The sequence below is a fragment of the Pelobates fuscus genome, chromosome 2 (genome assembly GCF_036172605.1).
Source record: "Pelobates fuscus isolate aPelFus1 chromosome 2, aPelFus1.pri, whole genome shotgun sequence".
Taxonomy (NCBI): Eukaryota; Metazoa; Chordata; class Amphibia; order Anura; family Pelobatidae; genus Pelobates; species Pelobates fuscus.
In genome coordinates, this window is record NC_086318.1 from 122934285 (window position 1) to 122954732 (window position 20448).

Consider the following 20448-nt stretch of genomic DNA (forward strand, 5'->3'; position numbering starts at 1 on the left):
CGTCTTTGGATATTTCATTCAAGATAGATAAACAGAATATTTGTATGAGAACATAATCACAGACTGGTGTATATCTTTCCTGCTTAATGTAACAATCAACAGAAAAAATCAATTGATGTTGTAAATAGTTATTAGGAGCAAAAAAGCACTTCTAAGTAAGTTCCATTAACGATTCGACAGAAAGGAGGAGAATTAATTTGCATTGCATGGAGTAATGCTTCATAACTATAATCTACAAATCAAACTGCAACACTTGGTCCAAATATATATAATCTCATTAATAGAGTTTGCATATACAGTTACTGGAATTCCGCTAACAATATTTACAGAGTTATATGTTTGAATGAACAAGAGGTGTATACGAAACGGGAGAGGCAAGGTTACCTAAAGGTAAAACAAAGGATGTTATAAATAATCTTACTTATAATAATGCTCTGATATGTAATAAGGTGTTCTTTATTTTATTTTTTTATGAATTATGTGTAATCTTTTTTTATGCATAGTGCAACAAAAGAAAAGTTGTTTTGTTTTCATGTCTAGTCTTTTGACTAGAAAGCAACTTCAGTTTTATTCGTATTTTAGTTATCGGAATTGTTTTAGTTTTAGTCGACTAATTCTCCAGAAGATTTTAGTTGACACGACTAAAATCTAATGGTTTTAGTTAAAGCCTCTGTCTCTTTTGCCCCTTCCCTAGTCCCTCTGTGTCTCTTTGTGTCCTCCCAGCCCCTCTAGGTGTCTCTCGCCCAAGCACTTGTCTGTCTTTTTTGCCCCTTCCACAGCCTCTCTGTGCAGTGTTAATTTTGGCGGCAAATTTCAATTAAGTTTAAGTCATAGTCTTTTGACTAAAATGCCATTTTAGTTTTAGTCGCATTTTAGACATCTGAATTGTTTTAGTTTTAGTCGACCAAATCTCAAAAATTTGACAACAAATGTTAGTCGACAAAATTAACACTGATGTAAACGGTCAGTGCTCAGTTATAAAGGGCATCCTTTGTCTAAAGAAAAATCTAGGGATTTTTGATTTCTCTACTTGTGGGGTGCACTTAATTTGGCCCCTGAAAGGGTTGACAGCACTTGGGTAATTATTATTTGTTGCTGATTTAACCCTACTTTTAAAGAACAAATATAAACATAGCGACAGTATAGCCACAGCCAGCATTCCTGGAGTGTTTCAGTCCTCAGTAACCATAGACCATAGCTCACTGGTATAGTAAGTGGGTGTGGCTTGGCATAAAAGTGGTAGTAGGAAAGCAGTAGTCCCAACTATAGATAATTAATATTTATCATTTTGGTGGCATGTAACAGGGAACGGTGAAAAGACCAGTTTGCCCAGAGCCCATATTGCAATTCCAGAAAATACAGCGTAACGTGTACTTCTGCCAGCCAAAGGTTCATTATATAGTAATTAAAATACAGCGTTTAGGCAAAATTTTGTTTAAAAAAATTCCTTCTAATTTTTGGCAAATTTCTGGTAAATTGTTAGGGCAAAAAATGAAATCTGTGGTTTTTCCTTTTCCATCTGATGCTTTAGTTTAGCACTCTAACCGTCATTTGTTAATATGTGCCTTTTTTTTGCCACTGCACAAACAGAAAAGTGGAATTTATCCACCACTATAAACTTAGCGGCCTTCCGAAAAAATAAATTTTTGTGAAAACTGGTAGAGTTTACTATGAAGAAAGACTGCACTTCTTAGATCGCTCTAATACATACGATTAAAATAATGATGGAGGGGGGGGCGTGGCCAGCGGCTGAACTGAGCGGACGTCTCTCCACGGAGCTCCGCTCACCACAAGAGACACTAAGCCATAAACATCGGGAAAAATTAGAAAATCCACCCGAGACAAATAAAACCCCCAAGCAGAGACTATGGGGAAGAAAAACCGGAAGAATCTGAGCTCGGCATCGGTCCGGCAGCCCGACATCAGACTCTCCTTTGACCCTCCACGAAGGCCCAAGATGGCGCCTGAGGCATGTTACTCACCGGAAGCCTCGGCAGAAGAAATAGACTCCCTGCCCTCGTCCCGTTCAGAGACCAGAGACAGCTCGCCGGAGCATGAGGCAGACGAATCCCCTGCCACAAAAGGGGATATCAAAAGGCTCCTGCTCGACCTAAGGCAGATCTGGAAAAAAGACCTCCAGAAGGTCCAGACGGAAGTAGAGGACGTCAGCCGCAAGGTCCAAGACCTGGAGACAAGGGAGGTAACCAGAGACAACAAAATCTCTGCCACCGAGCACAACCTACAGGAGCTCAACCTACAGGTACGAGACCTGAGACGCTCAATGACAACTATGGAGGCAAGGCACAGACGGAAAACCTGCGCCTTAGAGGAGTCCCAGAGCGCATAGAAGACGCTCAGCTCCTGCCCTATATACATGACATCATGATAGCCATGAACATTAAAGTTCCCACGGATAAGACACAAATCACCTCAGCTTTCAGAGTGCGGAAATCCGCAGCAGCTCCCGCAGAAGCGCCCAGAGACATCATCATGGTCACAAGGGACATCTCCATACGGGCCGCAATCATGACCCGATCAAGGGAACTAGGCACAGTGACCCACGAAGGCCATAAAGTAGCAGTATACCCTGATACGCCGTTTTCAGCGCTCACGGAAAAGAGGAAACTGGCACCTGTGGCTAAAAAACTGAGAGACGCTAACCTGAGGTACCGCTGGGGCATGGATGGCTCCCTCATCACCGACGTCGCAGGTGACAGCCATACACTCACCTCAGCAGATGACATAGACAGCTTCCTCAAACACACAGGACTGACCCCAAGGCAACGGCAAGAGACCCCCTTGACAGAAGCCACAGCAGCAAAGCAGGAACAACACCTCCACCATGAGCGCGAGCAACACCGAGCACCGAGCACCGTGGCAATAAAGAGGCTGACACCTGCAGGCATGAGAGAACCAGATCGCAGATTTGCTAAGTGACTCACAAACAGTACCGGGAATAGGTCTGTCACCCAGGACTGATGCTGCATAACGAGAGATCAACCCCCTACCTAAAACACCTATACAATATGTATATGTACACTAAGAGATCTACGTTACTATGATAAGCATACATACTAACTATACGCATAATTGATGTTTTTTTTTTTTCTATTACTTGTCCCATATGAAACCTTGTAACACAAAAGAAAGATTACGATGTTTAAATATACATAACTTCAATAAAAATATAAATTGAAAATAATGATGGAATATAAGCACCACTTTTCAGAACACTTTGATAAATATCACCCATTGTTCCCTTTCAGTTATTGCCTTTAGATTTGCAATCAACGTATTCAGCAGTTCTATGCATCCAACGTGAAGGGCTAAGTTATAGATACCATGTACTGTATGATGGGCAGGTGTTTATAGGATATGGGGGGGAAAAACTAATTGAACATATTGAGAGGCTACTTGTTAGAGAAATCTCTTTCTTGTCTGGAATGGGGTAGGTGATGAGCAGAGAGTCATTCATATCTGGGTGCAAGAATTTCCCGTGCTGTATGTGGATGCAGCTAAATTCACAATAAAGAGCATCATAGGAAACATGGTGGTGCAAAAATGTAAATGGCAAGGAGTTACCAATGGAATGTGTCTGCTGGTTCCACTGGTTACCAGAGTGATGCATCCACTTTTAGTACTTTAGATCAGGGTTAAAATGCATATAGTCCATCATGGCAGTTCTAATAAAACATATTTGTCCTTTCAAGGTCATTGTCATAAACCTATAGAATCACCTCTATTCTTAAAAAAGGTACCCCATTGCTCTATTTTCTCCTTCCCGGTGTTAAAGTAAAGTGCCTTTGCATCAGATGAATGTGCACTACATGAACTTTGTGTCAGTGGATATGTGATGTGCACATGGGATTATTTACAGAACACAATTATGGTAAATGCTGTTTCCTATGAATGTTAATGCAGAGTTCTACGATGTAGTGACAAGTCCATCATAACATTCCATCTGCTTCTTCCGTTTACGGATACCTTCATATTAGAAACAGTTGTTTTACACCAGGTCCAAAGCTAAGAACTGGCTTATAAAATCAAATATTTTATATAAGTTTATTTTTTAAACAAACTATAATTCTCTATTTTTAGAATGTTTCTTTTATCTCACGTTCTTCTTTATTTTTATTTTATTGTTTTCCAAAAGCTGCTATCAATTCAGACATAAAATCACATCATAAGAATGATACTGATATGGAAGCCATGAGCAAATAAAGGGTGAAATAAGGTTAATTTTTAAAATTTCCTTAAAGGAACACTTTAGCGTTAGCATTACAAATGTGTATTCCTAACGCTATAGAATCCTAGTCACTGTTGAGGTGACCACCCCCACCCCATTCCCACAAGGGTTAAAAAGGTAATTTACTAACCTATTCCCCCATACCATGCTGCTTTCTCCACAATTGCCCCAACTCTTTGGCTTAGATCATCAATCTCGATCATCTCAGCCAATCCAATGCTTTCCCATAGGAAAGCAATGGGAGGCTAGTAAGCATGAATGGCATGACACCAAACTTGGCTATTTCAGCAAAAGCGCCTCTAGTGTCTGTCATTGTCACAGCCACTAGAGGCATTTAAACCCTGCAATGTACATTGCTGTTCCTGGAGAATGGCAATGTTTTCAGTTGCATGGTTAAAACTACAAAGATACTGCACCCAAACCACTTTATTATAGGTGGCTAAAGTGTCCTTTATTAAAAAACAAAACAAAAAAAAGTTGTTGTTTTTTTTTTTTTTACAAAAAAGGTCACTTCTGGGATGATTGGGATTTTATTTCTAAAACTGTGAAAGGTCAAATAAAGGGCTACTCTGAGCACTATGACCACTTCAGTGACTTGAAGTGGTCATGGTGCCCGGAGTGCAGCGTTTTGCTTTGAATCGCTGCACATACAGAGGTGCTATATAATTACTGTATGCAATATGGGTGACATGCAAGCTCTATATTTGTTATGGGTCTCATGTTTGTTCTCTGTGACATATGTATCTTTTATGCTTTATTGATGTCATGCAAGTCCTGTATTATTATTGACATTTATATACCGGTAGCACAATTATATATTCAAGAGTGTTTTACTGTGACAATAGTATATCAGAAAGAAAGAAAAAAAAACATACTGAGGACCCTGCATTCAAGGGTAGGTGAGATATAAGAACTCAAAACAGAGGGGGAGTTTTCAGTGAGCATCTCTGCCACCAAATCCTGATTTTATGCCTCTAATCCACCTTCTTGGGCATACTTACCTGCTCTTGCAAGCTGAGGTGCTCCTCTAAGGGAGTTTGCTACAATCTGGAACCCTCTGGGGCTCGAATCAGATCCATGGCCCTGACACTGAAGGCGACATCTGGAAGGGAGAAATGGACAATCTCCTGGCCTGACTGCACCAACACCCCAGACACTCTCAGCTGTTTCTCCGTTCTCCCCACCCCTCCCCCTCTGGACCGGTGGGGGATATCCCAGTCCCCAGAGTTAGCCCACTGCGACCAAGCAGAGTGGGGGCTGTGACCGACCTCACCGCATGAAGCCTAGTGCCATTTCTAAGGTGGCCGCCATACCCCCAGAGCATGTGTCAGTTAACTGGGAAACCAGATTCAACGCAGCCTTCGATGTGCTTTGCGAGACCTTCTGGGCCCGGATTGAAGCCCGACGAGAGCGGCAATCATCTAGTGTAAATACACACGAAGACAGCTCCAGCAAAACACCGACACCCTGCTCGTCTTCTGGGCCGAGAGCCAGGATGGAAACTACATCCATCAGCCAGTCACAGCCTTCTGGGACTACCATAGGGGCCCTACAGGACTTAGGCCCTACCACTGAAGATAGAGGGCTTTGTGGAGACACGGCTTTGGCTCACATACCGACCTGGGCTTAGGGAGCTGAGAAGTTGACAAACCGCCATGTCGTCACTCCTAAAGGGGGAGACCTACAACTGTGGCCTGGAGGTGCCAGAGAAACCACCCTGCAGATTAGCAACAGAATCGGGGCTCAACCGGCCTATGCTTGTGGTATCGGCTGAATTCAGGACAATGCCTCACATTACGCCTGTTATGCATAATGATTTATTGAGCAAGCTCAGTTTTCATGCATTTTTCATTATTATTTTGCCTTAACATGTCTAATTTACTGGCACTCATCAATCCAGTGCTCTATAACAGTCAACAGCTTTAGCTTTAAGATATGCAATGTCTTCGGCTCTCAAGCATTTAGTTCGCCAGCCTATATTCCTTAGTGCACGCGTACTACAGAGTTAATGGTGTTCTCCACACGTACATGTCTGCTACTGTGCAGAGTCCTAGAAGCTAACAGGTATAGACCACATTCCACACCGATATGTCGCTACCTACCTATGTATTGATATACAAGTTGGCTATACTATATGTTGTTTATGGTACATATCTAATCTTATCGCCTTATGCCTTGACATATATTTTATCATACTCTACCACACACCACACCTAATGAGACTTCGCAGAGACAACACACAAGGGCAACAGATCTCCTTCTTAGATCTTAATTATTTGGCCCACACATGCTCCGATTTGTATGCCTAGATGCGTATGTAATACTGTGTTAACGACGGTCTCTTCTAATCTATGCAAACTACTGAGCAAGGTCCAAGAGACTATCACACATAGCCCACAATGCACACTGAGATGTCGTGGCCTGAATATGCCTTGATATATATGTTAAATATGCTATATGTTGTATATGTTCTATTCATATGTTTTATTCTTACCTTTTGTAACCTCATACCTTGACGCAGATATTTTTTGGAATTGGAAACTCCAATAAAATACAAATTAAAAAAAAAAAAATTAAAAAAAAAAAGATATGCAATGTTTACACGTGGTGGATATTTCTTTCCTGATTTATAAACATACCGATTGTACTTACAGACATCTAGCCTATATCGTTCTCTAAGCATGTTAATTTCTAGCCTAGAATATGTCATGAATCTTGTCTCACGGTAGGTTTGCCTAGCTTGCTTCTACTTATTATAAAATGAGGCAGTTTACGCAGGAAGCTGTTGTTTAGTACATTCAACTATTTGGCCTTAATAAAAGAAAGATTGACAACAACAAAAAAAGCGAAACGAAGAACAATGTGGGCAATAAGAATAACAGGTGAGTGTGTGGAAAGCCATAGAGCTGGAAGATTAGAGAGTAAATTTGATGGTGGAGTCACTAATTATTAGACTTTTGCATGATAAAAAAAAAAATTGGTTCTTGGGTGGTGTTAGAAGGGGAGGGCTGGCAAAGGGAGCAGACAAGAGGACTACAGGTTTTGCAAGTTGTTTTTAGATGTAATTCAATGAATAAATACATTATTATTATTATTATTATTATTATTATTATCGCCATTTATATAGCGCCAACAGATTCCGTAGCGCTTTACAATATTATTAGAGGGGGGATTTAACTAGAAATAGGACAATTACAAGAAAATTTACAGAATCGATAAGTTGAAGAGGGCCCTGCTCAAAAGAGCTTACATATAATTAAATGCATGCAAGTTTTCTTCATGGGTATCTGTACGAAACAGTGATTTTTACTTTATTTTTGTACTAGGGTTGGGGTGCACAAACGGTAGATCCCCAGATGTTGTAGAACTACAACTCCCATGATGCTTGCATGCATTTACAATGGCTTTAGAAAGACAAAGCATCATGGAAGCTGTAGTTTTAATCTATTTTTTAGGGACATCTATACTAAGGCATTGGAAAGTCCCATTAACCCCATTTACTGCTTTGCCTTTTTTATTACCTCCTTTGATTTGCTTCAAAGATTATTTTTGTTCCAGTTTTTTTCCATTTATCTCTAATAGGGTTTTACATTTAAGAGTTTGTAACTGGTTCTCTTTTTAAAAATCAGAAAATCTTTACGATTCTATATTTAGCCGTAGTTTCCCTTAATAAAATATTATATAGAAATATAATTTGTATCTCTTTCTTCTCTACATAATTAAACATGAACATACATTCCAGCATTTTTCCATATCAAGTTCCTATACTTGTCAAAATTAGTTGATGCATTTGGCACAGTTCAGATGAGTTTGTGCACAAATCTAGCCCTAATATCAGGGTTTTAATGTTGGGTATCCATTTAGGGTTAGGTGATTTAGGAATGGCAAAGCATTACTGTGACTTAAAATAAGGGGGAGTTCAGGTTTAGTGGGACGTTTGAGTCTGGTCCTGACCTTCAAGGTGCTGTGGAGTGTAATTCCAATATTTTTCACCTATGGAAACTGTGTTGAAAGTAATTACAGTTACAGACTACACAAGTTTATTTACTAAAGTGAGAATGCAAAGTAAATTTCAAATTTAAGACCAGAGTAGTTGAATGGAAAGCAGAGCCGAGTTGGAGAATTTTTCCAGTTCAGCTACTTTGACCTTAAATTTGAAATTCACTTTGAATTTACCTTGAATTGTCACCATCACAGTTTAGAGGATGAAAATGTGATGTATATTTAAATTCACACAAAAGACAAGGACCTGTGTAAGTATTTTTATTTGTGGCTTTCACCATTTTTTGTGCCTGGAGCCGATATCACCGCTGTAAAGATTATATCTTTATGAAATACTTATTTTGGGGGGCAAGGTGACAAATGCTGATGTAATGCTGGCCATGATAGAAAGGTGTCAGAACACACAGAGCATCAAAGTTTGCTGCATATGGGGCTGGATGGCCGCAGACCGGTCAGAGTGTCCATGATGACCCTTGTCCACTGCCAAAAACACCTTCAATGGGGATGTGAAAATCAGAACTGGACAATGGAAAAATGGAAGAAGGTTGCCTGGCTAGATGACAAGATGGATATCTGGCTTCGTGAGCGTTGTTTACCTGTTGAATAGATGGAAGCAGGATACTCTATGGGAGAATGGCAGGCCAGCGGAGGCAGTGTTATCCTCTGGGAAATATTTTCATTGGAAACCTTGGGTGCTGGCTTTCATTTGGATGTTATTTTGTTGCAGAATTAGGAAACCCCTTCTTTGTAATGGTATCCCCTGGTGGCAGTGACCTCTTTCAGTAGGATAATGCATCCCGCCACACTGCAAAAATGTTCATGAATGGTTTGAGTCAGGGCCGGACTGGCCCACCGGGACACCGGGAAATGTCCCGGTGGGCCGTGGCATCTGGGGGCTGCACTGCGCATTTAGGTGCCACCAGGTGGCCGGTCCAGGGCACACATTCAGAGGGGGCCGGCCGCGTTCCACGCTGGAGCCGCCAGGCCGGGTGGCAGCCTCGCCGGTCCGGCGCCACTCCCGTCAGTGATACGGAGGACTGAAGGAGGAGGGAGCGTGTCTATCTACAATGCTCCCTCGCGGTTCCCACAATTCCCAGTACAGCATACTGATACAGCATACTGTGCTGGGAATTGCGGGAACCACGAGGGAGCATGATAGAGAGACATGCTCCTCCCTCCTCTTTCAGTCCTCAGCATTAGTGACAGGAGTGCCGCCGGACCGGCGAGGCTGCCACCCGGCCCGGCGGCTCCAGCGTGGAACGCGGCTGACCCCCTCTGACTTCTCTCGGTAAATGGGAGGGGGAAGAAAGGGAATAAAGAGACACAAGGGGAGGGGGAGAAATAAAACAGAGAGGGGGGATAGACACAGGGGAAGGAGGGAGAAAGAGACAGAGGGGGAGAAAGAAGGGGGAATATAGAGATGGTGGAGGGAGGAGAAAGAGAGAGGGGAAGAGAGATGTGGGGGAGAGAGAGACACAGGGAAAGGGGGAAGAAAGAGACAGAGGGGAAGAGAGAGACAAAGAGGGAGAAAGGAGAGAGACACACAAGGGGAGGGGGAGAAAGAGGCAGAGGGGGAAGAGAGAGACTGGGAAGTAGAGGGGAGACATGGACACAGAGGAGCAGTGAGGGGGGGAAAGAAACATACAGATGGACTGGGGGAGACAAAAAGGCACACAGAGGGGCTGGAGATAAAAAGAGACACACATAGGGGCTGTATATATCACTGATGGATCTGGGGAGGGGGAAACGGGGCAATTCCCCCCCCCCCCCCCCCATGAGGCTCTCCCCTGACAGCCCATCTCTCTTCCCGTTCCACAGGCACCGTGAGGGCAGCCGGCAGGGGAGGGAGGAAGAGAGGACCTGGGAGCTCAGCCTGCAGCTCCTCTGGGTCCTTCTTGCGCGAGCACAGAGCGTTGCCACGGTTACCTGGAGCTACGGGCTAGAGTTCAATCTCAGCACTGCGACCACCAGGGATTCCTGGTGGTCACAGTGGTGAGAATGTACTCTAGCCCCATACACACACACACCATACACAGTCACACACTGCCTCCATACACACCATACACATTCACACACTGCACGTTCACACACTACACACCCCTCCCCCTCTCCCCCCCCCCCCCCCCCCCACATAATATACGCATAATACACAGAGAAATTTCCTCAATATGTACCATATGTAATGAGCAGATATTGGCCCAGTCTTATTGCTAGGTGCATACTCCAGCACAATAACATATTAAAAGTGAAGAGCGCACCCACAGGACTTCAAAATAAACAAGATAATGTCATTTTTTACAGTTGTGCCCTATATACATTAACCATTTCAGTCCCATTACCAGGCTTTCCTTAATATACCAAGGTAGTTGGACCAAAACATTGATTATATGCAAAGGCACGTCTGCTTAAAATAAATCTGCACTTTTGTTTATTTTGAAGCCTATGAGTGCTTTTTTTTACGTTGGAGTAATAATTTTTAATTTTAAGTTATCTTTTCTAACTCTGTATCTGCACACTATGCTGGCGCGACACATTATGGGGCTGGTAAATATTTTTTTTCCAGGGTTGCTTTTAATTCCCAGTCCAGCCCTGGTTTGAGTAAAATGACAGAGTTTAATGAGTTGCATTGGCCTCCAAATTCCCAGATCTTAATCTGATTGAGAATTTGTGGGATGTGCTGGAACAACAAATCCTATCCATTGAGGATCCACCTCTCAACTTGCAGGATCTAAATGATCTGATTCTAATATCTTGATGCCAGATACCACAGGACACGTTCAGAGCTCTTGTGGAGTCCATGCCTCGACACATAACAGCTGCTTTGGCACATACCTGTGTGATATTATGCAGGTGGTTTTAATATTGTCTGATTAGTGCATCCCAATTCTCCCTAAAACTGCACTAACACCTGTGTCTTTTTTAATCCATTTCTTTTTGGGGGGTGATAATTTAACTGCTCTGTGGTTAAAGGACTCCAGTGGCATTATTGCATTATCCTGTTTTAGCAGCTTTTTAAACTCAACATGTCAAAACCACATTTTGACAAATGTATCAAAAGCTCCTTATTTTAAAAAAAAAAAGTAAACCCTAAAGTCACCTTTATTCGCCTTTTATACAGTCCAAAATAATTTCCGAAGATTCTGTCAGTGTTTGTATTTTACTTTATTTTATTCTTTCACTGCACTTGTTTTATTTACGAGGTGTTACTATCATTTAAATACAATAATATAACTGACTATGTGGTGATTTCATTCTACTCTTCTGTTGGTGGGAGATATTGAACCTTGAAATTAGTCAAACATGGGTATCAATGTACAAAGCTCAGAACACATACTATACCATATTAACCTATTACTGGTATAGCACATAGCTCTAATAGATTTGGCTCATGGTAGTGCCATCTCAGAATTCAAAAACTCTTGGTTCTAGAACTGTAAATTGAACGGTGATCAGCAGGTGTCACTGTGCAGATCCCAGTATCCATGTGGCAAAAACGTAGATAATTACCTTCCGAAGATCGAGGGGAGTGCCGCTCGGTGGTCTTCTGCCATGATGCCTGGTTTGTTCGGCATGTCTGTGCACGCCGGCCGCTGCAGGCCCACGCAATTATATAGCCCCACGTCCGTCCACGGTACCTGTACCTACACCTATTGTATACCTACTATCACCCTATCTTCACCCCCACATTTTGAAGGTAATATTCATGAATGTCAGGGATTCCTTAATCAAATTGAGTACCATTTTGAAGCCTCACCTGGGTCTTTCCCCACGGATAGAGCTAAAATTGGGTACTTAATGAACCAACTACAAGGTAAAGCCTTAGCATGGGCCAATCCATTATGGGAGAGTAATAAGACCATTGCCCATAATTACCAGAAATTCCTTGCGGAATTCAAATTAACGTTTGAACCATTGGGAAGGGAGAGCAACGCCTCTCATAAGTCCGGCCACTCTAAGGTCCGGTAAGATGTTACCCTTAGTTCTAGGGTGTGATACTATTCTACATGCTGGATCAATATAATCCTGACAGTAGGGGGCAGTCAGCAGGGACATTCCAGTACAGGAGTGGTCATAGAGTAGACCCTCAGCTCTTATCAGAACTACAACTCCCATGATGCTTTCCATCCTGGAAGTTAGCATTACATCATGACGGTTGTATTTCTGCAAAATCTTTTGGCAAACCCTGACTCAACTGTTTGCTCCTGATTGTTCCAGGTTTAGAACATCACCCTGAGATTAGCATTCTAGATTTTACTACTTTGTATTACTGACTGCCAGGTTTGATCCCATGAAATCTAAACCAGTTAGGTAAAATAAACATGCAGCAAATATATTAACAATCTGATACAAAACAGTGATCCTAACATAGATTTCAACTAATAAAGTATCAAAGTACCAGGTCTATTCCCTCTGCTTAGAAATGCTACACTGTTCCCATGTGACCCCCATTATCCTCAGTCAGGCTGGCTGAGGATGCTGGGAGTTGAAGTGACAAGAGACCTACAGGAGTGCCCCTCCTGAAGTAATAGCCTTTTATGGCTGCAAAAGTAAGAGTTTCCCCTGTGTCACTTTGCCAAATCCATCTGAGATGCCTGAAGCTTCGCAGGGCACATGCTAAAGTAACGTGAACACATGGACCTTCTAGAAATGATTAATTCTTAACTGACTCTGTGAACCAGCTTTGTTTTTAGTTATGATTAGATATCATGTCACACAGACCAGTCCAGAAGAGCCATGTGTTCATTTAGAATCATTATACTGTGCAGAGATCAGTTGCCTTCAAATGTTTTCTGCTGGGCTTGTATTTATTTATAAAGCAAGACAGCCTTCAGACCTGTAATGAGATGCTGTAGTTTTTTAAAGAGGTAAAATAATTTTCAAACACAGACACACAATGAGTTTATTTATTTAGAAAGTTGTTAAATAGAGTCTGGGAATTCAAATATTCAATGTTGACATTGTGCAGAGCTGGCCACAAGCCAAATGTAACTTTCTCCTGCTCCCCAGAGGCACCCAATGAACTTGGAATGTGGCTTTCTCCTCCTCACAGATTTACTAAATAGGTAAAAGTCATTAATTATGGCTAAAGCAGTATCTGGGCTATAATCAAGTAATGGGATCCCAGAACAGAAAACTACAAAGGTTTCTAAGTGTGTTTAGCTGTAAATTCAAGAACCCATGTAGTAAGCCTGGCTGTGTTATTGGACTTTATAAACAGAGCCTTCTCTCAGTTGAAACACTGTATCCCTCCCATATGACAAGCAAAACCCATTCCTATGTTAGAATGCAATTGTTAGAAAGCATCACATGTCGATAATGCAGGCATCTCTATGTCAATGCACGTATGGCATTGGATTGGTTGGTTTGACAAGTAAGAAGGATGTGTTTAAAGAATTTACTATTTAAATCATTGGCGATTACTACCCAAAATAAAGAATTACTTAAGAAATACTTCCGAGTGAAATGGAAAAGTCCCAAAATTAATCTTTTTTTCATGAGGAATTTACTAGAGGGGATTACTATGGCATTGGAGGTCTGCCTTCAAAAATATTCCTCTTTGTAATAGGGACAGCCCATAAGGAATAATTCCTGGTTTAGAAGAAGGTGTGCACAAACAGAACCCAAAGTAGAGAATCAGCCATCAATAATACAAGACATTTGTGTTACTAATTCAATACAAAGATTCCCATACACATATATACTGTAGTGCTGTCTTGATTAGTTAATGGGGGGAGGAGGGGGAGATGTGGTACCCAGGGCAGATGAATGACGTGTGCAGAAACTTTGCTGATGTAATGAATACTGTTTAGAAGACTGTTGACATCTATGATTTGAAAGAATAGATGCTTTGTGATATTGTGAAATTAAAGATTCCTCACTCCAATAGAGTTTTGAATCGACATTCGAATTGCATTCAGATTATTATTAAATATCTACAATATGAAATTCTGTGCAGTTACAGAAAAGAGACAAATATATATTGACGCAAAACAAATAAATAATAATGGAAAAATAGACATCAACAAAGAAAGAGTTAAAAAATAGGGTGAGTGCTTTTTTGGTTGTTTTTTTTGGTAGAATTAATTAGAAAGTATACATTTAGGCCAAAACAACCAATTTAAAAAAAAGGTGTTTTTCCAATAAATATATAGTTTTTTTTTTTTTTCCTAAAATGAACACTTTTCTGTGTATTATACTGTATTCCCTGTGTATTATACTGTATTCCCTGTGTATTATACTGTATTCTCTGTGTGTTTTGTTGTATTCTCTGTGTGTTATACTGTATTCTCTGTGTATTATACTGTATTCTCTATGTGTTTTGCTGTATTCTCTATGTGTTTTGCTGTATTCTCTGTGTATTATACTGTATTCTCTGTGTATTATACTGTATTCCCTGTGTGTTTTTCTGTATTCCCTGTGTATTATACTGTATTCCGTGTGTTTTGCTGTATTCCCGGTTTATTATACTGTATTACCTGTGTGTTTTGCTGTATTCTATGTGTATTATACTGTATTCCCTGTGTGTTTTGCTGTATTCCCTGTGTGTTTTGCTGTATTCCCTGTGTGTTTTGCTGTATTCCCTGTGTGTTTTGCTGTATTCCCTGTGTGTTTTGCTGTATTCGCTGTATATTATTATATTTTCTCTCTTTCTATAAATGTATTTGTGTTTATATTTTTGATATATTAACACACGTTTTAACAGAGATGTTCCATCATTATTTCATGCAGTATGTTATTTATATAGCCCCTAAACACACCTGTTCCCAAAAAGATCACTGAAAATAAACTGGGTGATTTGTTACTAAGTGCAAGAAAGCATTCATTCATCATATTTCAGATTAGAGAAGTAGCTGTTCCCAGCCTAGAAGTGGTTTTGGTGGATTATTAGCTCATTGTGCCAAATAAAATAAAGGATCCTTGAGAGGTAAGGGCACAGTGATGGCAAATAAACAGCACGATGCTGGCAGGATTTTATTGCTTAAAAACACACACACAAATCCGAATGGACTGTTAAACAGGCAAATAAACTTGCCAGGGCTTTTAAACTGTGGCCACAGACAGGTCCAAGGCACAGGAAGACAGCTGAAACCCTGGAAAGTGTGACTTTATAAGCTCATATGCTGGGGACAGGTCTGGATAGGAGCTGCCTGCACCCATATGCCTGTAAAATGGGGAGTGCTAAAGTGTAAAAGTAATAACTGCAGCCCATTCATGTGGACTGTGCTAAGCTGCTCCTATTCGCTCTATTTATTAGGGTAATGGGTGGCTGATGGCTAGCAGGCTATGAGACAGAGCAGAGGGCTATGATATAGCACACACATACTACCTGTACTGCACACAATAGGCAGAGTCACAGGTGTGGAATATACATATAGAATTGTGTATTTAAGTAATGAGTGGATAAAATACTAAATTATATAAAGGTTAAAAACATTACAAATATACACAATGTGTAGAATTGCATATTGTTTTAAAACAAATTACAGTATATACAGATAATGAAGGATGCAATCTAATTTTTATAGTTTATTTATAATTATCTTTATTATTCTGAATCTGTGTCTTAAAATTAATTTTGACTTGGAGAATTACAGGAGTTTAACATACTTTACACAATAAATAAATACTATCTATCTCTATATATATCTATCATACATGCATGTATCCAGTTTAAATATGGGTGATCATGCAGACCCTTGCATTATAATAATATACCTAGTGCGTTTTTCTGAGTGTGTCCAGCTCTGGATGTTGTGCATTGTGTGACTGATTAGAATATCACAATTAGTGGTTTAAATTAGCACAGTCTGTGTGAATGGGTGCCTGGATCCCTGTGCACTGGGAGAATGAATGAGCCAATATCCCCTTCACATCACAGTGCACAGGAAGAAAAGAGGGGTAGCCTGCACAGAGCCGGCTGATTGATTGAATTACTGGGGTCACTAACACCCCCCTGCCAAGTGACAGTTACATTCACCAAAAGGAAGCGATATTTCACTATTCAACAGCCAAACTTTCCAATCAATTTCCGATATTGGACCAGGATTATATAGGGACCTTTTACAACGTGTGAGCTGGCAATAAATGTGTCTAGAACACTATTCACGCGACAAATAAACCGCTTGTTACAAATAGAACACTAGTGATTAGAACACTAGTGAAAAACAGATTTAAGAGAGAATTGAATCAGCTCTTTCCTAAACACACACAAAAAATATCAAATTGTTTATAGTCCAGCAAAATTCAATTAAAAAAAGCACTTTACTTTTATTTTTTTTGTATAAAAAATAGAATTGAATTTATATCTCAATATTCATGAAGTATACTCCAATAAACAATCAATATACATTATATTTATTTATCACACAAATTCTTGTCACATTGTAAAGGCATTCAAAGCGTTGATCTAGCGGCTTATTGATAAAATATAGTTTGTTTGGGGCTTTGTTTTTGTTTTTTTATAGAAAAATGCCTTATTTTAACAAGTTGATACAATTTGTCACTTTTATGAATTCGGTATTTTGATCCCATTCGAAGTTATGATTTACTAATATTCGTGAGGAGAGCAGCGATATAGGGGTTTATCTGATGATATTCGCTGGGCAGGGAAACGAATACATCAGGTATCGAAGAATATTAGGGCTCTATTCACTAAACAGTGAATTGCGGTGAATTAAAAATAGAATTGCAAATTTCAGCACGAAATATCCAATCTGTGAATGTAGCTAAATTGGAGAAATTTACAAATCAACACTTTTTACACTTTTTGTCTAAATGTCATTCAATTCACGATTTATTGAATAAACATTGTTGTATATGTATGCTTTTTCATTATGAAATAAATGGAAATATAAGCAATGGCCATTTCAGATAGAAATGACAATCCAAAAAAAAAAAAAAAAATGACAACAAGCTGATATAAAGAGGTATACAGTATTTGATTAATAAGGTCGAAAAAGAATACGGCAAAGTCAGGGCTTTAACGGACCCGAAATATGACGAATTTCGCCGAAAACATGATTTAATAAATCCAATAATATTCGTTTAATACAATATATTGCATTATATGTAAAAATAGGCTCAGCTCTCTATACAAGGGTACAATACACAGTCTAATGAAACTACCCCCAAAACCCAGTGTACAATCTGCAATGCAATGAGAAACTTATACAACTCAGAATATAACAAATATATCAGTTATAACAATATTTAGCTTAGGTATGCATTAAAACGGTAGCATTCTTTGACATATCTGACACAGACAGAGCAGAAATATATGTTTAAAACACTAAATATTTATACATATATATGAGTTAAGTATATTTTAGATACAATTTTGATGTCACAGAAGTTGAAAAATACAGTTGAGGTGTATCTGGAGTGTGAATGTATGTATATACAGTATAATGATATCTGTAAAATATACTAAAACATTTAGAAGTATAATTTAGTGTATACTCCCGGTGTACAATTAATAATCCCACTATATTTCGATTAAAAGAAAATGAAAATTAAAACAATAAAGCTCGAGTCAAGCTAGCTTTCTAATAACCTCAACTGAAAGTGTTTCAGTGCTGTCCTCATATAACTCGTGTGCAGTAGCTGTCAATTCCCTTGAAGGGTTAATAAAGGTTCCCTTATTTTGAGCCTGTCCTGTTTTAAACTACTGCTGCTGCCGCACACTGGTCTGCTGCCTGTCTCACAGCGCCCACTAGCGTCAGCTCTCAGTCCTGCAGGCTCAGTCTGTCTTGTGCACCCTCTGAGCAAACATCAACTTTCCCAAAGTCCTGGCAGCCTCATCCCTGCACTAGCCCGGACAGCAAGCCGCCCCACCAACTTGGACGTGTTGCCTCTCAGATAGTCAGTGTGTGTGTGTGTGTGTGAGAGTGCCCCTGTGGCTGGCCAGCAGTGCTGAGGAATGCAGGTAGCTGCTGGCTGTGGATGTGTAAACCCTCAGTCCTACTGACCAGGGCTCTCTGTGTGCAGGATGGCAGAGGGTGAGAAGCCTTAGAAAGGCACATTGCACCTACTTGTGGCCAGTTTCCTCGCCCTGCCCTTGGATCTCATGGTGGCAGCTCTGCGGTGGTGGCTTGTTTGGGATTTTCTCTCTTGGATCTTTTTCCTTTTTTTTTTTTCTATTTTTTTTCTCTTCCTCTCTCTTTCACTCTCTCAATCCCCTTCTCATTCCAGACTCGCTATCTCCCCAGCATTGTCAGTTTAGACACCTTCGCGCATGCGCTCTTCACCCCAAACCTCTGCCAAAAAAGTTTGCTGCGATTTATCATTTTGATTTGAGATCTTGTCACATTGGAGCTCGCTCTCTCGCTCTCTCTCTCTCTCTCCCTGATAGCTTTCCACAGACACCGAGAGCAGAGTAACCTCCCTGCAGCAGGTCCCCAGTACACAGCATCCCCCGCATAGAACTCCTAGAACCTTCAAATACTCTGCATCTGATACATTGTTTCCACTGAGCACATTTAACCCATTCAGGCACGCAGCATCTCCAAACATTCCAAACCCTACAGCTGAACACCTTTAACCCATTCAGTCACACAGCATCTCCCAACATTCCAAATCTGAGCAACTTTAACCCATTCAGTCACACAGCATCTCCCAACAGTCCAAATCTGAGCAACTTTAACCCATTCAGGCACACAGCACCTCCCAACAGTCCAAATCTGAGCAACTTTAACCCATTCAGTCACACAGCATCTCCCAACAGTCCAAATCTGAGCAACTTTAACCCATTCAGTCACACAGCATCTCCCAACAGTCCAAATCTGAGCACCTTTAACCCATTCAGGCACACAGCACCTCCCAACAGTCCATATCTGAGCACCTTTAACCCATTCAGGCACACAGCATCTCCCAACAGTCCAAATCTGAGCACCTTTAACCCATTCAGGCACACAGCACCTCCCAACAGTCCAAATCTGAGCACGTTTAACCAATTCAGACACACAGCATCTCACAACCTTCCAAATCTGGGCACGTTTAACCCATTCAGGCACACAGCATCTCACAACATTACAAATCCTACAGCTGAACACCTTTAACCCATTCAGGCATACAGAGTTACTCAACAATACGCAGGCATGCACAAAACAATGCTTGTAGTACTCATGTGGTTAACCCTTTGAGTAAGCTATTTTTAATACTATTAATCAATTAGTCACCCAACCTAATCCCTCATACCGTTTGTTTCTAATATTTTGGGGGGGCAGTGTGCATATATTTCACCATCATTATTACTAATAAAACTATACCATTTATGTTTAAAGCTGTTTAGGATGACCTATTCCTGGCTGTGTATTATAGGTAAATATGAGAGTGTGTGTGAATAAAGTGTAAAGTCATTTGTCTTTATGTGCCTTGTTCTGACAGCTTGCTTTACCCAGAAAGTCTTAGAGAAAGCGATTCTGTGGATTTTTAAAAATGTGCGGTGAAGATATTAAATTGTGCTTCATTCTGGTCAGTTTGAGTTAATTCCCCTGCAGGAATTAACCCTAGAGCTGCCGGATGGATTTACATGGAATTCCAATGGAACCCCTACTCTTATTATGTTCTTTCGTTGTATTCCATTCACCAGCCCCATGTATGTTCTCATTAATATCAATTCCCAGCCCACATCACAGCAAATAACTATATAACTCTATTAACCCGGACAAGGCATCCATGCACAATGCATCTTTATAGCCTGTGTATTACATAGGATCCCATCAGCTAGACTGTTTAACAATATCTGTGTGTGTGTGTGTGTGTGTGTGTGTGTACACATAAATATCTGGTCTATATATACATAAATATCTCTCATATATATAACTCGCAAGTTGTTCAATTCTATATAAATACAAGTTATTACATTGGTTACATTGTTACATTAATTCGAGCTGTATTTTGTGTGGTTGCCGTTGAAATCTAATAATATTTCATTTTATTCCATAAGATTAATAATAGTGGGATAATTAGCTATTTTTAGTTACAGTAATACATTTCCATTTTGAACCATTTCCGCGCAGTTTACAAAGGTACATCTCGATGTTTCTCCAAAATACAAGTAAAACTAGGTTTTCCTTTTCCCCCTTAATTATTAAACCGTTAAACACAGATAAGGAGTTATGGTGCATTATTGCATGTTCTTGTAAATCTTTATACACCGCGCAGAACGAGTCCAGAACGATCTATGTCTATCCCATGCA

The 20448-nt window shown here is 40.3% G+C and overlaps 1 protein-coding gene across 4 annotated transcripts in view; it reads right to left on the reverse strand.

Annotated features, from left to right (window-relative positions):
* Positions 1-18418, reverse strand: part of MECOM (MDS1 and EVI1 complex locus) — a 502728-nt gene extending 484310 nt beyond the window's left edge. For 2 of the 4 annotated variants that reach the window (XM_063442620.1, XM_063442618.1), the window contains exon 1: positions 18280-18418. In XM_063442620.1, coding sequence (XP_063298690.1) covers positions 18280-18316 — 37 coding nt within the window. In that variant the 5' untranslated portion in view covers positions 18317-18418. The remainder of the gene's footprint in view (positions 1-18279) is intronic. The other 2 variants (XM_063442619.1, XM_063442617.1) reach the window with 1 other exon arrangement.
* Between the last annotated feature and the right edge of the window lie 2030 nt (positions 18419-20448).